We start from the raw sequence: 25291 nt of genomic DNA, 5'->3' as shown, positions 1-25291 counted from the left end.
CTCCTGTGGCAACAGCTACATAGGGCAGATGGGACGCTGTCTAAACGTCAAACTGCAGGGGTAGAAGGATTGGCGGGGGGGTGGCAAATTGACTGACCATTGTCGCCACTGTCGTAATTGCACGCCTAGGTTCCCCGACACAGAAGTCTTGAAGATGATTGCGTTGCAACTGAGCCGAGAAATTGATGAAGCTTACTGCATAAAAATGCAATCTGGCAGTTGCGTAACCATTTCTTCAGTGTCACTGAGTGATAAAGAGTCCAAATATTTACATGGAAATTTATGCCACTCACGTCCACATGCCAACGTTGAGTGATAGTTGTCTGATGAATAGCAAGTGTGATTACGATACATGTATAAATGTGTGATTTGCCGGAGTAAATCACAGTTGATGTTCCGCGCCTGTCCTGTGTGTTTCCTTCTTTGTCCTTTGTTGTTTTCGCAGGTACGTAATGCATTTAAATAATTAGCCGGCCAGACCCTTACAACGAGAAATCACTTTAGAAACACACGCGTTCGAGTGGACGCTGAGGGTGACTGACCGCAAAATGGCTGCTCGGAAATCGCCGGCGAGAGCCATCGAAGCGCAGTGACCATTTCAGTAAAGAGATGGCGCTCTTATCCATCGTCATCATCATCAATGTCATTGAGTGGCGTGCAGAAGTGAGCAACGTGTTAGGGCGACGCGTTTGACAAGTTCAGCTCCTTTTCGAGCGTTCGAGAGAAAGTTGGCTAAGGGCAATCAAATGTAGTTTGCGGTGAGATTGTGCCTGCGGTGCTATTTTTTTTCCCGCAAGGTGCTGTCCTCAGTTAACTAGTTGCTTGCGGTGCACTCGTAAGCATTTTGTTGAAGGAAACAACACAAGCCATGTGGCACCGCGGTGCTTTAATTAAATATTGTTTCGTCATCTTTCTTTTGTGTGATTCTGTGAGCATTTTTTTGAAAGCTTCTATCTGATCTGCAGAACGACAAAACTGTAGTTTGGAGAAACGTTACTACAGAAATTTTTCTAAACTTTCACTTTGGGCGTGAAATTACGAGCACCAGTTGCTTTACAAGTAGAACACGGCGCATTATGTGGTGCCCACAGTTCATTACGTGTTTGATATATAGAGTTCATTCATTTCTGAGCCCGTTACAGCAGGCAGCATTTACTTCTCAGCATGTGGCATGATAAAATTATTGCGAATGTAGCTTCATATCTACATTAGCTTTCAGAATGCTGCATACTATTCTCTATGCCGCTTGTAATTTGTTGTTTAGCATTGCTGACTACGTTTTGCAAAACACGGGAACGCCGTTCGTCATATGGCTCTACCAACTTGTGTACGTGATGTGATGCGGGTGTGCAACAATATTTGTGTAATGCTTCTACGGGAAAGCAAATAAACAATTTTGACAATAGAGTAAAATATTTGTTGAGCTCGTGAGCGTTCATATTGATGTGGCAGCGCTTAACAAGCGAGGACACAAATCTGTAAAAAAGAAGAGCGAGCCATGTTTCTCTTTCTCTCAGTATTTCTTCTTGTGCCACTGTCATGCCAGTATCATTACATACACTGCTGCGTTTGGTATTGAGCTCAGTGAAGTTTTCTTGTTGAGGTAGCTGTGTTCTCATTTACAAGTATCTCATGGCAGTGCATGAAGTTTGGCGTTTTACTCATTGCTCATTTATTTGAGGGCGACTTTATTGGGTTCTTTTTCCTCCATCAACTGACGGATTGCTCCGCGATAGGGCGCCCCTACGGTGACATGCAATGCATGTCCATATCTACCACATATGTGTCCTTGCCTATCCAGTGACGTTTTGCAGTGTATACGAAGCCTTCAAACAATCCTATAAGCGGCAATTCTTATGCAAAATAAATGAAACACAATTCTTAATTGAATTAAGCGAACGTCTTAGGTCTTTTGAAACGTCCCACTTCTTTGGCCTTTTGTACTGATGCACTGAATACAGGCTTGTATCCTTAAACACAAGGGTGAAACCTAACTAGTTGCAAGGAAGGCGAAGGACATAGACCAATAAAGTCGCAGAACAAAGCGTCAAGTTTGAGAGCATTTGCCTTGGTTAAGGTGGTTTACAATGCTTTAACTCTAGCAAATACACTGACTACTAGAACTTTCCTCATTTCCTACACTGTTTTCCAAGTCCTCCTCTGACTCGTAAACCTCACTGCCATCACGACGAGTCATGCTCGATGCCTTTACTTACGCGTACAAATGCTAAGCCCAGCTCAGCAGCTCGTTATTTGCTCATTCCATCTCCTTCGTCGTTACTTCGCCAGTCTAATGTGTGAGGCCTCGAATACACACTTAACTAGCCGAGCTTTCCCCATTAACTATTGCCTGACTTACTTACTTTAGAATACCCTCTTACTGCCGGTTCACGTATAACATCTTTCGTAGTTAACGGTCCCTTTACATCCACTTCACGTAGATCCCATACACTTAATTTGCTTTAAATAGCAAGCTAGCGTGTGACCCGGAGAATACCATCAGTGCGGCGTCCTAATTACGGCTCATTTTCTACAACGTGCTAGAGACAAACAGTATGCGGCACTGAGTAGGGGGGTTTGAGGGAAAGGCGACCAAGTAATTATCGTTAGGAAACGGGTAGCAATCGAGGTATGCCGTCTCTCTTCGGACAAGGGAAGCGTTCGACCGTTACTTTTTGGCGCTGAGATGGCGCGCTCCTGGCAGAGCCAGAGGTAGGGATTGAAATGCCCTGAGTACGTTCACAACTTCAGCCAGGCCCCAAGAGCCTCATCAGCTTGCAAGCATAGCACACTAGCTCGGAGAGCCAGGAATAACAGCAAACGTTGGAACATTAGCAAATAACACAGGCACAATATCAAAACAAGGCGGGTCGTGAGTATTTGTTGAACAAGAAAATGTTATGCGGACTTAACGCCGCCAGTCCATTATTTAGCAGTAGCCGTTAACACAAGATCGCTCGAAACAGAAAATCTGTGCACTCATTAGTAACAATGACGAATAAATAAACGATATATTGTACAGAAAACGGCATTGATAGGGCCAGTTTTAACAGCTCCGAGCATGCAGTTTGATAGCTAACTTTTATTTCGCTCTTGCTGCCCTTGTTGTTCTTCAGTATCGCTACCATATACAATCACTGTCAGACTGCAAAAATGTTTACACACTTGAGGGTATGTTCTTTTCGCACTGGTAACACCGTTACCGTTAGGGCCTTAGAAAATTTATACAGGACAACAATGGAGCTATAACTAGACGTGCGATAACAAAAGGCGTAGTTGAAAACTATGTAGTCATTCTCAGAGCCTTGGGCGCAAGAAATTTTTGACAGGAGAGTTTCATATCTCTGCCTGTGAAATTCTCTTGCCGGATATTTCTGTGCGCCCAAGGCTGTCAAAATGATTACAGAGTTTTCAAATACGTCTTTTGTCATCGCACGTCTAGTTAGAGCTATGTTGCCGTCCTCTATAAATTTTTGTGGTGGCCGCACATCGATGACGGTGAAATGCAGACACCCGTGGAATGTGCACTGGGTACCCTTTAGGAAAACGCACGAGGTAGAAATTAATCTGGAGTCGCCCACAACGGCGTACCTCATAATCGGATCGTGCTTTTGTCACGTAAAACCACATAACTCAATTACTTAAGATGTGACATGATAAACGCAATGGAGCGAGATAAAATTGGTCATCAATGGCTCGTTTCATTCTCGTCCATGGCTAGATGGAAACTGGCCCTTGTGCGTGTGCTGCGGCTCACCCACACACTTGGGCACGTGCTGTAGCTGGTGGCATGCGACGTGCCGCACGTGCCAGCCACCCGAAAAGACCCTGCCCCACTTTCCCTTCTTCTTCGCGCCTACATACATGAGTGTTTGCTAAAAGTGTGTGGGATGAACCGAAAACACATTTCAGTAAAGAAAGTAATTTTCGTAGTCGTCGTCGTCATCAGCATCATCATCATCATCACCACCACCACCACACCACCACCACCACCACCATCTTCTTATTCTTCTTCCTCTTCTTCTACTTCTTCTTGAACAACCTATTTTTATGTGCAAACAAGGAATGCCTCTCCCAGCTATTTGCAATTACTTCTGTCTAGCTCTGGCTGATTCCAACCTGCGCCTGCATATTTCCCCATTTCATCACCCCAGTTAATTTTATGCCGCCGTCGACGGCACTTCGCTTGCCGTGGTGCCCATCATGTAATTCTAATGGTCCACTGGTCATCTACTCTACGCCTTAAATGTCCTGCCCAGCTCCATTTTTTTTCTCTTAATGTCTACTAGAGTATCGGCTATGCCTGTTTACTTTGTTATCCACGCAGCTGTCTTCCTGTATGTTAACGGTGCGCATACCATTCTTTGTCCCATCGCTCCATGCGTAGTGCATAACTTGTTCTCCAGTCTTTGTGTTAACCTCCATGTTTCTGCCCCACATTTTAACACCCGTAAAACACAATGAGTGTAAACTTTTCTATTCAACGACAGTAGTAAGTTCTTAATTGGGATTTCGTAATGCCGGCCGTATGCACTGCCACTCATTTTTATTCTTCTGTGAATCTTCATATCGTGATCAGAGTGTCCTATGAGTAACTGATCCATACGCCATCCGACAGGCTGGTTGCAGCTGGGTGGAAGCTACGATGTGCGAGATGGAGCTGCCCTAGCACAGGGCCAAATAGTGCACCCATTGCACGTTCCGTTCCTTGGTCTAATCACTAAAATATGTATTGTTGTGCGTATTTATGTTATTCAAGGCCCACTAGGTGGCCTTCATCTTGATTATTTTAAGCTCTTTGGCTTTAGAACTGGAAACTGTTTTTTTTACTTACCGCCAAGAGCATTGAAGAAACAGTTCCTTGCACATTATTGCACATATTGTAGCAAATATACAGGAAATTAGCCACCGATTGTAGCATTGATTTGCGCTTATTGTTCAGATATACTGAAAGCTTTTTTGCATGCAGTTAAACGAGCATACGAAGCAAACGCAAAAAAGAAAAAAGCGGTTTCCTGGGAAGAGGTGCGCCGTCATTAGCCATTCTTCTACAGTACAATGTTTCCTGAGAGAGGCGAAGACGTTAGCTTTAAACGTGTTGGAATCGCATCACAATTAGCGCGCGGAAGGAGCCAGCATGAATTTTGAGGTCAAAAGGAGAGCACAACTCACGAAGGTGAGCGAGCGGATGGTGTACGAGTGGGTGTCGGAGAAAGAAAAGGCGGGCAGAATATTGACACCGAAGAAGCATCCTGGTGGAAGAGATCGTGAGTGCAAAAAAGAAGCTGGACGAATTTAACTCGGGGTGTTGCGAAGTTTTGCACGACTTTTCTCGGAGAAGCGAGATCCCCACTGTCTCGGAGCTGCTGCAACACTTTGAAGGGGGCAGCGAGCTGCCATCCGTATCGACGGAAACTATGCACAAAATATTAAAGAAGCCTGGCTTCCGATACAAGAAACGTTCTCGCAATGCATTGCTCATCAAAGCGAGGCACATTGTGCAGGTCGCGCCGCCGCTATCTGTTCCAGATTGAGGAGTTCTGACGGCAAGGTAGCCAGATTCTTTTACACCGACGAAACGTGGGTCAACGCCGGCCACACGAGTAGTGAAGGGGGGGGGGGGGGTTGACGAAACTGTAGATACCCTGCATAAGGCACGTCAATCGGAGGCTGTCGACGGGCCTCCGAAACACCAGTGGTAAAGCCGGCAGGCTTCTTGTGACCCACTGCGGCAATGATAATTGCTTTATTGAAGGCGCAGAGGAAGTGTTTCGCGCGAAGGAAAGCTAAGGCAATCATCACGAGGAGATGAATGGAGAGGGCTACAAAAAGTGGTTGCCTGAGAAACTGCTGCCTCTTCTGCCACCTGGAATTGTTTTAGTTGTGGACAATGCGCGGTTTTCTTCTTTTGCATATTTTGAGCTGGCTCTTTCCGTACGAACAGAATTCATGTTTTGCACGATAGTTCTGCAGAAAACCCGCAAAGTAGAGAGGTCCCCTGTTCGAGCCCCAGACCAGGACTATTTCTTCTTCAACTGCGAGGCCTTTCTCTCGAGGAAACCGTATCGGTTTCCTTTGTAGCAAGCGTTGTGCTTCGGCGGATGTCTGATTTTCCCTTTATTAATTCCTATTTTTTACTTAAAGAACTACAAATGTTTTTGCACTAATCGGCAATGAACAGAGGTGATGGTTCTCAAACAGATTTTCGTGCAATAAGTAGACGCCCCTGCAGGCCATGTATGCATAGTACAGAGAAATTTCTCAAAGTAGCCTGTGTATTTTATGTGCATCTTTCTGAAGTGTACAAATGAAAACCCATCATTTCAAAAGTTCTACATCTGTACACATGTTAGAAAACTGTTGTATTGTGTTTGGTCTTTTTCTGTTCTTTTCCGTTGTGACATGGTGATGGTGGCTGACTAAAGCTGCTTGTGCAATAAAGAGGCATCCCGCCAACATAGGGCTGCCCGTTTCATAGTGGCTTTGCGACGCTGATGCAATGCCGCTTTGGTGGTATTATGCTATTTGTAGCAAAACTGCGACTGATAATGATATCGGCTGATACCATGATACCATGACACCGGCTGAGATAAACGTCCCTGCCATCTGAGCAGTCAAACGTAATACAATTTGCTTTGGGCTAGTTTCGGTGAAGCACGAGTTAGCGCCGTTATTTTTATCCTTGCTGCTCCCGTAAAAGTCCATGTATTAACAGCAGACTGAAGTTCCGAGAAGTTGACAACTCCACGGTAAAGTAAACAATTATGACGAGTGAATGAAACACGGCGTAATGTTAGAGTTGTCTTAGCGGGCTCTTGCACATGATTTATTTCGAAGATAGACTGAGAGCTGCAAGGCACTCGCGAGAGAGTTGGATTTGCCGCATAGCGTATTCTGGTGACGGACTACGCCAGAAAGAAATTCCGAAGTGTGAGTCATGTACAGTTTCGCTGTAAAACGATTATGCCTATAAAAATCGCTGTAAAACAATTATGCCTATAAAAACAGAACCAACTTTAAAAGAAACAGGCAACATTTAGATGTTTTTTATCGGACCCCGTGAGGAGCAATCGTACGTCGCGGGCACCCGGTAAACAAAGCAAAAAACAAAAAGTAACAAAACTACTATTCAAACAGTGCGGTGCGGTGTATTTGGCGTTAGGCAGCGTCAAAAAATTTGCGGAAAATTGTTTTTGTTTTAAACCTATACGGATTCGAACTTGCGTCCGCTGAGCGTATGGGCATTGAACCGATTACGTCAGGCCTGAAAGGAAGCGTGGACTAATACGACGCGGAGGAGCTCGCCTTCCTGATTGGTTGAAACCGGCCAGCTTTCGCAGTGCAGCAGCCGACATGTGAGATTGACTATATTTAAACGTGGGCATCCACAGGCTCTAGAAGCTGACTGGCGATCATAAATTATTCTGCCCTTGCCAGGACATTAACGTCACCTTTGTGTTCTGTATATCAATCTTCAACCCCACTCTTACACTTTCTTGGTTGAGGTCCTAAATCATTGGTTGCACTTCATTCCCAGTATTGCTGAACGGGACAGTGTCATCTGCGAACGAAAGGTTAATGAGATGTTCGGCTTTGATCCACTCTCCCAAGCCTCCGCAGCCTAATAACTCAAATACTTCTTCTAAGCATGCAGAAAATAACACTGGAGAGACTGTAGATGCTTGCCTCACACCTTTCTTCATAGACAATTTTCTATTCTTGCGGAAAACCAAGGAAGCTGCCGCATCTCAGTAGGTACTATTCAAGATATTTACGTATGCCCCTTGTACTACTTGATTACGCAATGCCTCCAAGACTGGTGGTATCTCTGCTGAATCAAATTTACTTTTATAGTCTATGAAACTTATATAGAGAGCTTGATTGTACTCCAGATATTTCTCGATTACTTGACTGATGACATGCATTTCATCCATTGTGGAATATTCCTTCCTGAAGCCAATCTGCTCTATTGGTTTATTAAAGTCTAGTGCTACCCTGATTCCATTGGAAGTTATCTTGGTGAATATTTTATACAATACTGAAAGCAAGCTAATGGGCCCATATTCTTCAGTGCATTAACGTCGCCTCTCTTATGGATTAGTATAATGCTGGCATTCTTCCAGCTCTCTGGTAAACTTGAAGTCGTGAGGCATTGCGCAAGTTTTTCAAGCAATAAAACGAATAGCGCTCTTGAGAAAAGAGAAGCAAAAAGACATTCAGGTTGTGCGAGCTCACCTTAATTTTCAGTTGCGTGGCGGCAAACGTGCGTCCGTGAGTCGGAAAAAGCAAGTGTTGCCGGACCTAGAAATCTGATTAACGGACAGTACACGTTCGGAAAACCAAAATACGGGCAAACAAGTAAAGAAGTAATAACAAGAAAGAACAACAGCAGAAGAGGCAGCCAGTGTCGTTTCTATTTCCGCACGAGCGACCAGCGAGCTCTTGAAAGGAAGTCGTTTGGCTGCTCCGCACGCTTTGTCAAGAAGGCGTCGACGGCTGCTGCTTGTTTGCTAAGAAACTGTGTGGTAAACAAGAAAAAGAAAGACACGTTTCCATACGCGTGCTCCAGCATAGATAGAGCCGCTTTACACAACTAAAATAAGCCCGAGCTAATTAAGGAAGTTGCTGCTTATGTGGATATGAGTTGGTGCGAAGAGCGCACTTCTAAAGATGCAGAGACCGAAAGAAAACAGCGCAGACATGGGGAAAAATTAAGAGTCTCATTCCGTGTCCCTAGCGCAAGAAAGCTACTCCTGGGTCTTATCTGATTGTGTGCAGTGGCCCCGAGCGGCACCGGAATCAAGAAGCCTGTTCAAGGATATAGCGCAAGGGCTGGAATAGGGACTGTACACGGCTGCAAACTGTAACGAGAACAACAGAAGAAACTCCTGAAGCGGTTATTAGAGAGAGGGGTATGTTCACTATTAAAATTCAGCACACGCCTGGAATAATATTTTAACAAGTTGAATTCACGACGACACTAGCATACGGTGTCGGTGTGTGCTTGTACTTGCATCCGTGAGAGTGTGTGTTTGTGTGTGTGTGTGCGTGTGTGCGCGCGTGCGTGCGTGCGTGCGTGTGTGTGTGTGCGTGAGGGCATGCGTGTACGTGCGTGTGTTTGCGAACGCGTGCGTGTATGCTTGCATTATTCGTTACAAATTACGCAGTAAACGTTGACTTACAGCTGAATAGAACCAAATGCTTTGTATTTCGTCTGCCCGCTCCCTCACGGAGGGAACACTGGGCCTTAAAGCGGGCCGTGGTGATTTAGACTTCGGACGAGTGTCACCTCCCGCACCATGACACACCAAACCCCGATATCGCAATCGCCGTGTGCGCATCTCGGGAATTCTCGAACCCAGATTTGCACTGAGTCTCTAGCTTATCTTCTTTCATTTTGGAACAGTTGCTGAAACACACAACAGCGCATGACACGATGTATTACAAACACCCTTTTTGACTGACGTCAGCTATCGGCAAGTAACAGCCGGTTGTGGTAATCTCGCACGCCACGACATATCCTCGTGAGATCCGAGTGATCAGTCGTGGCATATGGTTCAATAAAAGACATTCATAAGACCACCTAGGGCAGCTTATCATAAAAAAGAAGTTTTATTGATTTACAAATTTTGTTGGCATAACAAGGCATTCGCAATACAGGGTGCTCCAGCGAGTACTTTGAAAATTTTCCAAAAGTTGCCTGCGGCAGATAGCTCAATTCTAGTTTATGAGCCGGTGTACGCGAAGCGGTGGACACTATTTGCACAAAAAAAAAAAATGAAACGCAATACTGACTTATTAACGATAATTCACTAATTAACGTTCTAGCTAATTATCTTGGGACCCATATTGCAATTTACCAATTCTGGCAGTGGACTTCGCAAGGCAGATCCACTTGGAACTAATCGCCAAGATGAAACCAGTTTCGAGGTACAAATTTCCGAACAATTGCGGAGAAATGCATTGAAAAATGCGGAGAAATGCATTGGTGTTCCAGTTACTTGTGTGCGTCAGTGCATTAAACGACGTTTTGTATACAAATTAACTGGAGGGCCAATGCATTTCTCCACAAAGTTCGGGAATGGATATCGCGAAAATGGTGTCATCCTGAAAATTAGTTCCAAGTGGATCCACTTTGCGAACTCCACGGCAATAAATTGTAAATTGCAATATGGGCCATAATGCAATTAGTTAAAAGCTAATTAGTGCATTTTAATTATTTCGGTGGTTTTGTGTCTCAATTATTTATGCATGTATTGTCCGCCGCTTCGAGTAGACCAGCTCATGAACTAGAATTATGACATCTGCCACAGGCAACATTTAAAGATTTTCGAAAGTGTTCGCTGAAACACCCTGTATATGGCACATCGGGATTCAGTGTGATTCATGAAAAGATAATAAACTCAGAGATGACAAGTAATTAAACTAAAACCTTTTCTTGTGCCGTACAGAGTTATTTCTAGGTGCGAAACTAAAACAAGTTCTTGAAGATGCTATAAAATATCTCAGACTAAGTGCAACAAACACGTGTGCGTTGTGAACAGCAAGGATTGCGCCATCTCGATGCTGAATTCTTGCCCAAACAACAACAAAAAGACACACCCTGCTCGGTTATGGTGTAATTCTTCGCTGCAGTGGTTAGTGTATGACTAGCGCAAGCAATTACTCGTTCGCGGACGGTGTTGTCACGGTTAGAGTGGAATGGCACCGAGACCATGGCGGCTAGCGTCATGGTCTATGGTGGGCGTGGTCGGATCGAAGTTGAACAGTACTGGGTCTGACGTCAGGGAATGTTTCGAAGCCAGGAAAGCACGTTCACAATCAGCGGACCAAACGAATGGCGCATGGTGAATGGCGCAGAAAGTCGTAGAAAATTGCGCAGGTCTTTCTAACGCAGCGGACGCAAATGTCGAGGATGGCAGCAAGCTTCTCACGGTCCGGTCGAATATCTTCTTTGCTGACTAAGTGCCCCAGAACTTTGATAGTCTAGCTGGTGAAACTGCACTTTCTTGTGTTGAGCTGCAGGCCAGCGCTTTCAAGACAGGCAAGAACTTCATCAAGACGCTGCAAATGTTATGAGAATGTGGTTGAAAACATGACGATGTCGTTGAGATAGCACAGACAGGTTTTTCATTACAAACCACGCAAGACATTGTCGATCATGCGTTCGAAGATGGAAGGTGCATTGCAGAGTCTAAAAAAATTATGCGAAATGAGCAGTTTAAAGTCCAGTTAATTAGGCGCATTTTTGCTTCGCACTTGCAAGAGTTTACCGTCTTCTTTATAGTGTGGGCGTGCGTTACCTACAAGCACGCCACAAGGAAAGAAACCACGAAGAGTCCAGCACGTTGTCCTTGTCTTGCTTGGGTAAGTACTCACCATTCTATCACAGAGGTCAACGCCTCCCCTATTCTTATTGTACTCTTTGACGACAGCCGGTCTACGTCGATCGTCATCGACTCTCTCTTTTTGCTCCATGTTTCGCATTTTCCTCTCCCTAACGTGAGAAGAAACAAACGTTATGGGCTTCTTATCAGCCCACTTAACGAGGCAAGTGCGATCAGCCACATTTACCGCATGATAAATGGATTCCCGGCCTTTCTTCACAAGTGCTTTTTCATAAGAGCTTGGAATCTTTCGGTACTCGGTTCTTAATTGTGGCTCCAGTTCTAGGCAGGCCTTGGCTCGAAAGATGCCGAAGCAGAGGTGCAGTAGTACTCTAGTGGCCAAAAATAAAACGGTGTCTGTTGGCACGGACCTTGCCAGAGATATATTACTTCTGTGTTGTTCTGCCCGCGACTGGCATTGTTTGTTTGTGCTTGCTGGGCGACTTCTTGGGATCTGGATGTAAGCCGACCTTATCTGGTCAACGAAGGGTCTAAATATCCATGGTCGGTCTGCTTTCTTCTACTCGTCACTGATTTCCACGTTATTCGCAACTTTTATGTTTATTCGCAACATGAAGTCGCAAGCCACAACATCTAGAAGTTGCTGCAGCTATAGCGTTTACTTAGGCCAATAAAGACGTATCGGCGGATATTCTAAGGAACTATAATAAAAAACGTTGCCCCTATGAAAGCTGGTATCTATCAGTCCCCATTTTTTATGGTAGCCCACCTCAGCAATTTCATGCATGTTTTAGTAGATGTCTTCAGGGAAATACTGTTTGAAATAGTCCGAAGCAGTCCAATTCACTTGAGAACGCGGCTCAGTATCTGGAATATCCGGATCAGTAGGAAGTGAATGCGCAAACTGGGCATGTCTCTAAGGAGGGAATTTCCACAAACCCGCTGTTGGCTCGTAATCAGAATCTCCTTTGCCCGAGTCTTTGAAAAAGAAAAGAAAACCAGTCCAGTTTCACGCAGCTTGTAACAAAGATGTACAGGCTTGCATGAAATCCACCCGATGAGGATACATCTGGTGGTGATGCTTGCAGTGATGTCTCGTTCGGTTCATCATACGGGAAGTCGAGATCCGAAGTGCCTTGCGAATCAAAAGCCTCGAATATCATCTCAGTTCTGTTCAGACGCAACGCTGGCATAAATTGTGCACTCGGTCTCACAAGCGCATGCAAGACCCCGCCAGCTGCGAAACGGGTGAGGAGAAGACTTCGTTCGAAAACGGGGTGTTTGAGAAAAGGCAATTTCACGCTCCGCTTGTGAGCTCGATGCAGCAAGGACAACGGTAAAATTTGGCTGTTCACAGCAGCGCATGCTATCCGCGGACTACGTTCTTTCGCCAGACACAGCGGGTGGTTATGGACCCTTTGCAATGAACTATAGTAATCGTGAGCAAGAAAGCTTTAGGGAGGTAAAGTCAACGTATATGTTGTAGAAGTAACTTGTTACGAGCTTGTCCTGCCTGCTTGTTACGCGTATTTACCTTACTTTTTTTTTAAATAATGGGGTTTTATGTGCCAAAATCACTTTCTGATAATGAGGCCCGCCGTAGTGGAGGACTCTGTAAATTTTGACCACCCGGAGTTCTTTAACGTGCACCTAAATTTAAGTACACGGGTGTTTTCGCATTTCGCTTCCATGGAAATGCAGCCGCCGTGGCCGGGATTCGATCCCGCTACCTCCATGCTCAGCAGCCCAACACCATAGCCACTAAGCAACCACGGCGGGTGCGTATTTACCTTATATCAAAGGCGCAGAAACGCAAGAGCTGCGCCGCCATTGAACGACGCTCCTGCGTATGTGTGCGTTGCGAGAGAGTTATCTAGGTACTGTGCCTACATGAGTCCGTAATGGTGACGCATGCAATACAGCAAGTTTGCAGTAATGACCCGTCGTTAGTCATTAGTCGGTGGTCGCGCGAGCGACATCTACCTCCCCCTCCCCTTCCACCACCTCTACGCTTCGCTCCCTTTGGCAGGGACCTTTCGTGCCAGGCAGCTGGTGAAGCGTAGGTAACGAACTACTGCTGCAGAAGTCAAATGAGCAAGCAATGAAATGACGCAAATAAAAAAGATACCACCGATCGCGCAAATTCGAACGATGAGCTTCCCACTCATGCGGGCACTCCCGTGAACGCTACGCTACGATATCACGAGCGGAACGCCCGCTTATTCCGGAGTGTTTGTCCGCACTCGCATTGTTCACAAGTAGGAACAAACGGAGCGAGGCACATTCCTCCGCCATAGTGTTTCATGCAATAATTACTAGAGGGTACTCTGGTGCTAGCGTCTACGGGAACTGCAATGGGAGCGGTTGAGTCTGCATGGAAATTACGGAAAGTACATAGATTTGCCTAAACATCATCCTTTTGGCTTCACACGGCTTCGTGACTTTGTAAACTCGTCATCTAGAACAATATGCTGCGTAATAAACAATTAAATGAATATTAATAAAATTAAACGACAACATTCGAGCACAGGGCATCTAGCCCAGACGCCTGATATTGAAACCATTACGCCATGGATGCATGCATCGACAAGCTACATATAAGGCCCTTGTGAACTTATTGCAAGCAAGCCAGTGCCTTGAGACGCTTGGCGCGCTTCGATTTGGCCACCTTGACAAGCTAGACCATTGCAACTAGTAGTGATTGTGCGTTTTCGCAGCGTATACTGCAGCTAGAAAAGTGCAGATTGCGGTGAAATTTACCTCGATAAAGCCATACAAAGCATTATAAACGGATTCAAAAGAACGTCTGAACCCACGAGCCCTAAGAGCAGACAAATCCATGAACTTCCCATTAATGTCCTTGTGGCTCAACGATTGCAGCGCCGGAGTTCCTTCTAGTATGTTGTAGCAAACTTTGTGCCCTCCTCTCCAGTACCTAGATTTTTCTCTCGCAACTCATGCATTCACACAAGGGTCCGGAAAGTACAACGGAAAGTACAACGGATAAAAGACACACTAAGTGTTGGACTGAACTTCGTCGGCCGGCGCTCTAACGCTTCTATTGAGACATATTTTGTTGAAAACGATATCCTTTTAAAGAAATTTTTGGGAGGAAAAGCACAAAAAACACTTTTGGAAGTACCGTCACAAGTGTAGTTGCATAGAGCAGGGGAAGAAACAAACGGAAAGATCGCAGAAGGTAAAAGGATGGACCAGTGGGCTAGCTGATAATGCATTATTATCAAAACTTGTAGCGCTAGAAACACGCAGGATGTAGAAAAAGAAGCACACAGCCCATACGCTCACTCACAACTGATGTTTAATGGACGTATGGAAAAATAGATGTACAGAAAATAGACGCATCACGCATGTCAAGATGAGGTAAAAAAAATAGCCTATATCTACGGCGCGTGTGAACATGAGTTAATAAAATTGAATTCTCAGTTGAATTGAATTCATCAGTTAGTAAATTGAATTATAGCAGGGCACAAGAGATGCCGAGTTTAAGCGGCAGCGCCGGAAGGCCGATACCGAAGTAGGCGCCTGAGAATCCGAAGCTCAACGGCTTCGCAACACAGCTTCGCTGTTCGACAATCTTCCACCCACTAGACGGCGGGGGGGTGGGGGGGTGACTTTTTATGTATCTCCTTGCGTTGACTTTGTTACTACGCGTCCTTCGCAATGTGATTGAGAGCCTTACTTTTATAACCCCAATACGGTTTGTGATAAGGTACCTCGTCAGTTGCTTTTTTTTTTCGTTTTCTCTGCCCGGCTGCTCGACTACAGAAGTAGCTTACAGCATCATTGCGTAACATTACACTCGTGTTAGCGCTTGATGTCAGATCAATACAGTGTACATGTTCTAAGGACTCCACGACGAAGGAAATATATGCTTATTCAACACAAGCGCCTTCTTCTCCGCTTGCTCTGCAGCGATAGCTGATAAACCTATTCGTAATGGCGCGGCACGTCGCATCAGTCGTTGCAATCATTAGATCGTGGTATGCTGCACTCAATCCTTCATTGCAAGCACACCTCCGTTCTTGACATTGACCAGCAATTACTTCTTCAATCTCTTGGATAAGAATTTTCAATTGTATGGCACGCGTACTGCGCGAAGCTGCATACTGCGAGAGTCCTTAGAACTATGATATTTTAAAAATTCCACAAATTCAAGAATGTGTGTAGCATAAAAATTACCATATCTATAAAAGTGCTTGGCATCGGTCGAACTCGTATGGGGATCTTAAAGAATAACTGTGTAAATTTACCAGACAAGAAAAGGACATCTATCTCGAGAATATGGAGCTTAGTTCTGCGTCGGTTATTATTTGGTGCAGACGAACGAACTGTCCCAACAAAGGGATCTACTCGACAAAGTTTAGGCACTGAACGTCTATAAATGCCACCCAACTCCGCGAAGAACGCCGGCACTTTCACGGTGCCGGCAACCAGCCGAAATTGAAAGAGCAGCGATCGAATCTGTACAAAGGAGTGCGGGATATATATACATCTCTGTCGTGTTCCGTTCTTGGTTCATTGCGAGTCTCTGCATTCTGTCACGATATTTATTTATTTTTATTTATTTACAATACTGCCAGTCTCTACTGAGACCATAGCAGGAGGGCACTATACATATGTACATGTACACTGATAATGTTTAATACATGTATAAAGTCAGTTTTGCACCTTAAAACATCAACAATTTTCACTACAAAAATGTATACACCAAACACAAGTACACGCAAACTTTCAAAAAAAAAAGTAAGAAAGGGCAATTGAGGTATTCTATGCTGCATACCCGACTACATACACAGGGCACAAGTACATGGTAGTTTGCACGATCAATAATAGCACTAGCAATTTTAACCTGCTAAACAATTTTTTCAATTTTTAATTCAAATTGAGACAGTGACTCTGTGTTAATGGTGAGAGGTGATAACATATTCCATTCACGGATCGCAACAGGAAAAAAGGAATATTTAAACACATTATTATTACATTTATATTCTACTAAGGTGTTTGTGTGCTTGTGCCTGGTAGGTCGTGTTTGTGAATAAGATATGTAACTTGAAATGTCAATTTTGAAAGAATTATGCAGAAGTTGATAAAGAAATTTCAAACGTGCCTGTTTCGCTCGTGCTTCGAGCGTAAGGAGCCCAGAAATTGCTAGAAGATTAGAGGGAGAGTCTTCACGTCTAAATTTGTTGTGAATAAATCGAATGACCTTCCTTTGTATTGTTTCTATTTTCTTTATGTTAGTTTGGGTGTGAGGGAACCATACAGTGTTTCCGTATTCGAGGATCGGCCTAACGAATGTCTTGTATGCTAGGAGTTTTGTTGACAAGGGTGCGAGTCGAAGTGATCTGCGTAGGAAAAATAACTTTTGCATAGCAGATGAGGTAATGTGGTGAATATGCTCGTCCCACCTTAGGTCTGACGTTATTGTTAAGCCTAGATATTTATATTTTTGTACTTTAGTCAAAACTGTACCATTTATGGTGTAGCAAAAGTCTGAAGATTCTTTTTTCCTCGTTATGGTCATACATGCCGATTTTTTTACATTGATTATCATCTGCCAGTCTGAGCACCATTCCGCAATACTACTAAGTGATTTGTTAAGGGAGTAGTGATCTTGATCATTTTTAATTTCTCTATAAATGATACAGTCATCCGCGAATAACTTTATTTTACAGTCTATGTTAGTGGTTATATCATTAATATACACGAGAAATAACAAGGGCCCAAGCACGGAGCCCTGTGGTACTCCTGACGTAACTGATACTATATCTGATGTTGTATGTTCGAAAATAACAAACTGACTCCTATTAAACAAAAACCCACGAACCCAAGCAACAATTTCTGTGTCTCCGATAATGCTTTTTAGTTTATTTATTAGTTTGGTGTGACAAACACAATCAAACGCTTTAGAAAAATCAAGTAGGATTAGGTCCGTTTGGCCGTGATTGTCAATACCCAACGCGAGATCGTGTATGACTTCTGTTAATTGAGTTATGGTCGATAAACCCCTGCGAAAACCGTGCTGGTTAGGGGACAGGATGCCTTCGTTTTCAAAAAAAATTGTTAAATGTTTTAGAATTATATGTTCGAGTAGTGTGCATGCCGTGCTCGTTAACGATATTGGTCTGAAGTTTGATTCAACGGATTTATCTCCCGACTTGTAGATCGGAATAATTTTAGCTATTTTCCAATCTTTGGGTAGTTTTGATGTCGACAGGGATTTACGGAAAATAAGCCCGAGGTATCTGCTACACCACTGTGCGTATCTTTTAAGAAATTGGTTGGGTATATTGTCTGGACCACATGCTTTTTTAGTGTCTAGGACAAGAAGAAGGTTAAGAACACCAGCGTCTGTGATAACGAGTGGGTCGATAGTGGAAACAGTCCGTGGAACTAAGTCCGGCATGACGCCATTATCGTTTGTGAAGACCGAACGAAAGAATTGGTTATATCTGTTGGCTTTATCCGCTTTTTCACTTGATGAGAGCTGAGTTGTGAGTGTGTTTTTTTGGCGAAAGTGGTTCCAGAATCTATGCGGATTGTTCTTTATAAAGCTGGGGAGTACGGTGTTGAAGTAATGGTGTTTCGCTTCTTTGGATTTCTGTTTGAAATTTTTTGCTGCAAGCACTAGCCTAGGGGTCTTAGATGGAGTATTGCCTGTTGCCTTGCTAGCTTTGCGTAACCTTTTGAGTTGGCGTTTTGCATGTATTACTTCCCGAGTAATCCATGGGTTATTTTTCAAGGGTTTTTTCGATTTAACAGGAATAAAATGGGTTACACAGTGGGACACTATGTCTTTAAAACGTATCCAGACAACATTTATATCAGACAAAGGATCTGAGGCCAATGCCGAAAACTCTTGGAATTCGTGAGATAAATAGGTTTGTATGTGGGCGTCATCTGCTTTGTCGAAATTGATTATAGTTTGTGCTGTGGTTTGCACTGATAATTTGTAATCTAGTGGTAAGATACACATCGGAATATTGTGATCGGATATGCCTTCTATTACTTCTAACTTCACTTGTTCTAAGAGAAAGTTACTACTTAGTAAGATCAGGTCAAGTATGAATGAATGAATGAATGAATGAATGAATGAATGAATGAATGAATTTTATTTCTCCTGTTTACAACAGAAAGGAAGCAGAAGCTAAAGGCCATGTGGCCTGACGAAGGCTTCTGCTCCCGCAACAATTCGGCACGCAGGCCGTACGCAGCAACATGTATCATACATACATACTGAAATCAACTGGAATAGTCACGAGACAATATTGTTTTCGTGAAACAAAACATGTATACAATAAATATGAGAAACGAACAGGATACTCAATGTACGATGCATTTTGTAAGCGAACAACCACAACCAAAGAACAAAAGAAACAAAGGACTGACAATTTATAGTGTGGTTCTAATCAGACGAACTCAATATTGTTCAGGATGAGAAAATGTTTGAATGATTTATTCGAATATTCTATAATTTCATCTTCAAAATCACGTAGGCGGTTTAGTAGTGCAGGTGCCTGGTAACTGACTAGTTGTTTTCCGTAATTGGTTCGTATTTTTGGTGTTCTCATGTTATGTTGTCGAAGGCCGTAATGCGGATTGGTGGGTACATTCAAGATGTACTGCGATTTGTTCTGTTTAATGCATTGCAGCAACTTGTAATAATACACCTGGTTTGCCTTTAACATAGAGTGTTTTATAAAATATGGTGTGGTTCTAAAGTTTTGTACAGGGCCATAGTATCCCTCGAATGCGCGTAGTACTCTTTTTTGTAGCACTATTAGTTTATTATAATTTTTTTGCGAAGTAGTGCCCCAAATTAAAATACAGTAGGTTAATCTAGAATAAAAGAGTGCGTAGTATAAAGAACTTTTCAACCATGGAGGGACCAGAGTACTGAGTCTGTATAAGCAGCCAACAGTTCTGCTTAGTTCGATAGCAAGTTTGTCGATGTGCATGTTCCAGGCCAAATCCTCTTGGAACCACACTCCTAGAAATTTTTGACATTTTACCTGTTCTATCAGCCCGTCTTCAAAGAGAATAGCCGCAGTGCAGTTGCGTGGTTTATTAGTAGGAGCAAATATCATATATTTCGTTTTGGATGAATTCATTTGTAGCTTATTATGTTGTAACCAGCAAGAGAGTTGCTTCAGGTAATTGTTAACTTTTGATTCGAGCTCTGTTATAGTAGCAGCTTTAAAGAATATGTTAGTGTCATCTGCATACATAACTAATTCGGGAGAGTCGGGTATGTCACACAGATCATTAATATATATTATAAATAGAAGAGGTCCAAGTATTGATCCTTGTGGAACACCCGTTACGATTTCCGCGTAAGATGAAACATCATTATTTATACTGACATATTGATAGCGATTGGTTAAGTAATGTCGTAAAAGTTCCAATACGATACCTCGTACACCGCACTGTTCCAATTTGCTAATTAATAAACTGTGGCATACTGAATCGAAGGCTTTCCTAAAGTCTACAAATAAACCTAATGTGTACATTTTATTTTCAATATTTGTTATTATTTTATGTTTGATATTAAGAAGAGCTACTTCACAAGATTTATTTTTTTGGAATCCATACTGCATGTCACTAATTACACTATATTTACTGAAAAATGTTTGTAGTCTAACATTCAGGGCACTCTCGAATACCTTTGATAGAACAGGTAAGACAGATATCGGCCGGAAATTTGTCATTAAATGTTTGTCACCTCCTTTGTAAATAGGGCATACACGTGCTATTTTTAGACAATCAGGAAATATACCGGTTTCAAACATTCTGTTTATGATGTGAACAAGGACAGGTGCAATAATATCCGCAATGTATTTCATTGGTACTGGTTTCACATCATCGTACCCAGCAGAGACGGTGTTTTTTACTTTGAACAGCAGTTGCACAACTTCAGCAGGTGTAACAGGTGTAAGTATCACTGAGTTAGTAAGACTGAATTTATTCACTATAGATGTGGCCGTGGGCTCCGCCCTGTCGGGATACTGGGTGCTGGAGACGAAATATTCATTTAGAGCAGCTGCTGCTTCTCTGCCTGTCAACAGGCCAGTGGCTGTCTTTATGTTAATCTCCGTATTCTGTCTTTTCGTAGATGTTAAGTCTCTAACTTCATTCCAAACTTTCCTAGGGTCATTTTTTATTTTAGCAAATAGCCGTTCATAGTACTTAATTTTTGCTTGCTTTAATGCACTGTTGACCTGATTTCTGTATTTTTTGTAATCGGTCAACAATTGCACACTCCTACATTTTACGAACAAGTGATACATTTTATTTTTTCTTGTTATCATTTTTAGCAAAGCAGCGTTTATCCAGGGTTTTCGTATTTTCTTGCTCCTCTGATTGGAAAATTTCAACGGAAACGCTAGGTCGTAGCACGTAATCATTTTATGAAAGAACAATTCGTAGGCTGCATTTGGATCTTGTTTTTCAAATACAGAGGACCAGTCTGTTGATAGGATCAGAGCACGAAAATTTTCTAATGCGCTTGCGTGGAAACTGCGAATCTGCGCTTTTTTTCCTCCTTCCACTCGTTTGTGCGCGTGAGGAATGAAACAAAATACAGGGAGATGATCACTTATATCAGCGGATAACAGTCCCGCAAGGCAGTCAGTCGGGTGTACATTGGTTATGCATATATCAAGCAAGGTAGCCGTTTGCGCCGTTAGCCTAGTGGGTTCTGAGATTACGTTTGTGCACATGAACGAATTGATAAGACCAGCAAACTGTCTAGATGATATGTCGTCCGACAACATATCTATATTTACGTCACCCATTATGATAAAGGGGGAGGACGAATGGCTAAGGAAATGTAGTACCTGTTCTAGGAAATCAAAGAACGTCAGTTTGTTTCCCAATGGTGGGCGATACATAACCACAACTGTGACATATTCTAAGCGTACCATTATACATTCTATATTGTTCGTTACAAGTGAAAATTCTGAAATAATCTCATGTACAAGACACTGTTTAACATAGACAGCCACGCCACCTCCTCTGCACTTTGTTCTTACTAAACCATGGTATGTGTAATTTTCACAGTACGGGGGGTTATCATTCACAGTAAGCCATGTTTCACAATACAACAAGATGTCAAAATTATGGGCGATTGACGCAAATAAGCAGTTCAGTTTGTCCTCTTTGTTTTTTATGCTCCGCACGTTTAGATGAAATATTTTTAGCAGTTTACTGGTATGAGACACTAATTTATTGAAAGACTGAACATCATAATATGTGCAATTCATACGATGAAACTAACTAAAAAAGGAAAGAAGAGAAGCAGGCCAAGACGCTCACGTTGTCATCTTATCAATGTCTTCCATACTGGCGATTCGAATAGCAGGTGAATTTTCGTCCTTGCGTACGAACACTTTGCCGCCAGCCGTCCATACGAACCGCCATCTCAGTTCCTTTTTTCTTTCTACTGCGGCACCAAGAAGTCGTTTGCCATACCGTGTGAGGTGTTCGTTTACGAACACCTTTGAGGACGATCGAAAGCCCAGCGTGGTTGTATCCATTCTGCTTTTTTTAGCTTTACTAAGGAAGGCGTTCCTCTTGGTTCTGCGGACAAACCGAACAATTATATTTGCTTCATCATGTCGAGCAGTAGGCACTCGGTGGCAGATGTCGATATCAGCCTCCGAGACCTCTTCCTTAATCAGCTCACCAATTTGCTTCACGACGACTAGTGGTTCGCCTTCAAGTGGAATGCCCTTTATCTCAATGTTATTTGAACGTTGATATTGTTCCAGTTCCTCAATTCTGTGTGATAGCTTGGCATTCTCAGCGCGAAGATCCTGGTTTAGTTTTAGAACCTGCTGTATTTCTGTTTTCAGCTCAGTGACCTCTTGAAACTTATCTTTTATGGTCCTCAAGTCTGCCCTGAGCTCCCGCCTTAAGTCTTCGATGGCCTTAGCCTCTTTCGACATTACACAACAAAAGTGTACGTCAAAACACCAACAACACCAGTAACAAGATTCGAACAAGTACAAGAAAGCTGATAGGTTCGGCAGCAGTGCACAGATTCTATGACTTATTGACTAAATCAGGATATTCCGCTCACCTGCAAAAGCAGAGGCAAAATTTAGATGTGGCTCCGTAGTGCACTGCTGCCGAACAGGTGCTCGCTCCGTTGACGGTTTTATGCTGTGGTCTGGCGCTCGTCCGACCCTTGCGCAGTCGCAGAAGAGTAGCTCCGGCCACGTGACTCCAATCACTGTTGTGGTGCAGACACACGCGGCACTGTAGACGTCAGAAGGGGCGATAGCACGTTGGTCGAGTCCGGTTTCGGGCTGCAAAAGCAGAGGCAAAATTTAGATGTGGCTCCGTAGTGCACTGCTGCCGAACTGTAACAGGTGCTCGCTCCGTTGACGGTTTTATGCTGTGGTCTGGCGCTCGTCCGACCCTTGCGCAGTCGCAGAAGAGTAGCTCCGGCCACGTGACTCCAATCACTGTTGTGGTGCAGACACACGCGGCACTGTAGACGTCAGAAGGGGCGATAGCACGTTGGTCGAGTCCGGTTTCGGGCTGCAAAAGCAGAGGCAAAATTTAGATGTGGCTCCGTAGTGCACTGCTGCCGAACTGCCGAACTCCGAGACTCGTTTTGCACCCTTGTGGGGTATTCCACAATTTGGCGTAAGTTGAAATTTAACATCATATCGAGAAGGGCTTCTGAAGCCTTTGTTGTGTACTGCATGGTAGACCAGTTAATGTCGGCAAGGTTAAAATCACCCATAAGAATAACACGACAATTTCGAGCATGTTGCTGCAAATATTCTTGTATGGCAATTATGCATTCGTGTCCACATACGGGGCTTCGATATAGGCAACCAACAACTATACTTGTGCCTTTAGTGTTAATCTTACAAAAGATTGCCTCGGCATCAGCTACCTCTGGAAGAATGACCAGTGGGATTGATTTCTTTATTGCTAGCGCCACGCCTCCACCACGTGATTGCCTATCTTTGCGAACCTGTACGTAGTTTGGCGGAGTGACTTCATGACTTGAGACAGACAATGATAACCATGTTTCGGTGACTGCCACTATATCTGGTTCACGATCGAGCAATAAGTTTTCAAATGGCTGCACCTTATTTAAGATACTTCGAGCGTTTACGTTTAACAACGTTATTTTTTCTTGCGCTGGTATTGGCGTGTTGCCGGGCGGTTTACTTCGTTTTTTCCTTTTTCGACGTTCGCGTTCTTTTTTTGCTCCATTTTGTCGTGCTTCTTTATCTCTACCCTGTCATTCTTTTCGTCATCCCAGATGAAAATACGGTTGTTAATGAATAGTTTGTTGTACGCTAACGACACCTTGTCTTTATTTTCGCGGTTTGCCTGTGCACTGTTCCAGAGTTTCTTTCGGGTCTCCCTAACTTTTCGCGAAAAATCTTCCCCTATTGAGAGGTCTGATTTCTTTAGTTTAAAGCAGTTTTTTAGTATGACACTTTTATCTCTTGCGTCTAGTAATTTAAATATCACTGGCCTCGTCTTGTTCGGACCTCGTCTTCCTAAACGATGTATGCGCTCAATGGCCACAGGTTCGAGTTCAAGGATTTTTGTGATTATTTCCTCATTTACGGCCTCTTCTAACGCTTCGCTTGTTTCTTCTTCCATTTCTGGTAGGCCATAAATAATTAAGTTTGACCTTCTGCTACGGTTTTCGATGTCGTCTATTTTTTCTTCAAGACTCTTAATTATCTTATTCATTGAAGCCATTTCTGTATGACACGCGGTCACTTCAGCTTCGAGTTTCGTAATGAGGTCAAGCTTGCTCTCTATATCTGCTAGTCGCTTTTCTTTGATATCTTTAATGTCGGAAGCAATTCCGGTAAGTTGTTTGGCGATTTGCTCGAGGTCAGGGCCGGGGTTGCTTTCAATATCTCCGCCCAACAACAATAGCTTCTTAAAGTACGTCATGCATGATTCACACACAGCCATATACTGCCATGGGCACGGCAACACCAGCAAGAAACGGTCACTTGAACGGAGGCATTTCCCAAACCGTTTTCTCACCTGCAAAATGTAGACGAACGGGCAATTTGTGAACCGCATGTCGACGGTGCCACCGTGCCCAGTGACAGGGGGTCCCTTGTGGAACGCATATATAGCCGCAGATTGTGCAGACTCCTGGTGGCGCTCTACAGCAGATGGGTAGGCGCATGTGCCGGTAAGGTGATGTGGCTGATAGTTGAAGATCCGTGTCGGCAGCGTCGGTGCGTAGTCATTCCTTGCATGCCGGTCCAGCGCAGTCGCAGTGCTCCCGGTAGTTCCGAGCCGCACATCGCCTGCGTCGAGTAGCAGGCCGAAGACGAACTGCAAAATGTAGACGAACGGGCAATTTGTGAACCGCATGTCGACGGTGCCACCGTGCCCATATTGCGAGTAGCTGCGGAGATACGTTCGACGCCAAAGCCTTTGACAATAGTGAGAAAGTGCTGAGGCAACGCAAACAAAAACTGCAGTCGTCGGCGCGCTCCCAGACAATTGCCGCCGCCAGACGGCGCCATCACTGCCTTTACGCCGCCTCGAAAACAAAGACCGTCACAGTCGTTAATCTCTCCTCCTAGGCGCACTTGTGTGAGCGTCCGCTCGTGTGTTTCTCGTAGAAAGTGCGGAAAAAGCATTCGGCTGGAAGGCAGCGCTCGATGCACGCGATGCAAAAGGACCGCGGTAATCTGCATGCTAACACATCGCTCGCTGTCGCGGTCTACTAACTCAAAGCAAGAAAACACGAAATTGAATATTGACGCTCGTGAGTCTGGAGCGCTTGTTTCTCAATGGTTCGCTCGCAGCGCTTGATGGGAGTGTAGGCAAGTACAGTAGTACGGAACGCAGATCGAAGTTTGGAAACAACGGACACGGCATCATTTGTTTCCGGACCCCCTAGCTGCGTGTCAGATGAC

At 43.9% G+C, this 25291-nt stretch overlaps 1 protein-coding gene across 1 annotated transcript in view; it reads right to left on the bottom strand.

Annotated features, from left to right (window-relative positions):
* The window catches only part of LOC139049643 (uncharacterized), a 32663-nt gene extending 7909 nt beyond the window's left edge, over positions 1 to 24754 (bottom strand). Inside the window, exon 1 of the mRNA XM_070525291.1 lies at positions 24402 to 24754. Coding sequence (XP_070381392.1) covers positions 24402 to 24740 — 339 coding nt within the window. The 5' untranslated portion in view covers positions 24741 to 24754. The remainder of the gene's footprint in view (positions 1 to 24401) is intronic.
* Positions 24755 to 25291: the final 537 nt, after the last annotated feature.

The sequence above is a fragment of the Dermacentor albipictus genome, chromosome 9 (assembly GCF_038994185.2).
Source record: "Dermacentor albipictus isolate Rhodes 1998 colony chromosome 9, USDA_Dalb.pri_finalv2, whole genome shotgun sequence".
Lineage (NCBI taxonomy): Eukaryota > Metazoa > Arthropoda > Arachnida > Ixodida > Ixodidae > Dermacentor > Dermacentor albipictus.
This window is presented reverse-complemented; position numbering and strand designations above follow the sequence as displayed.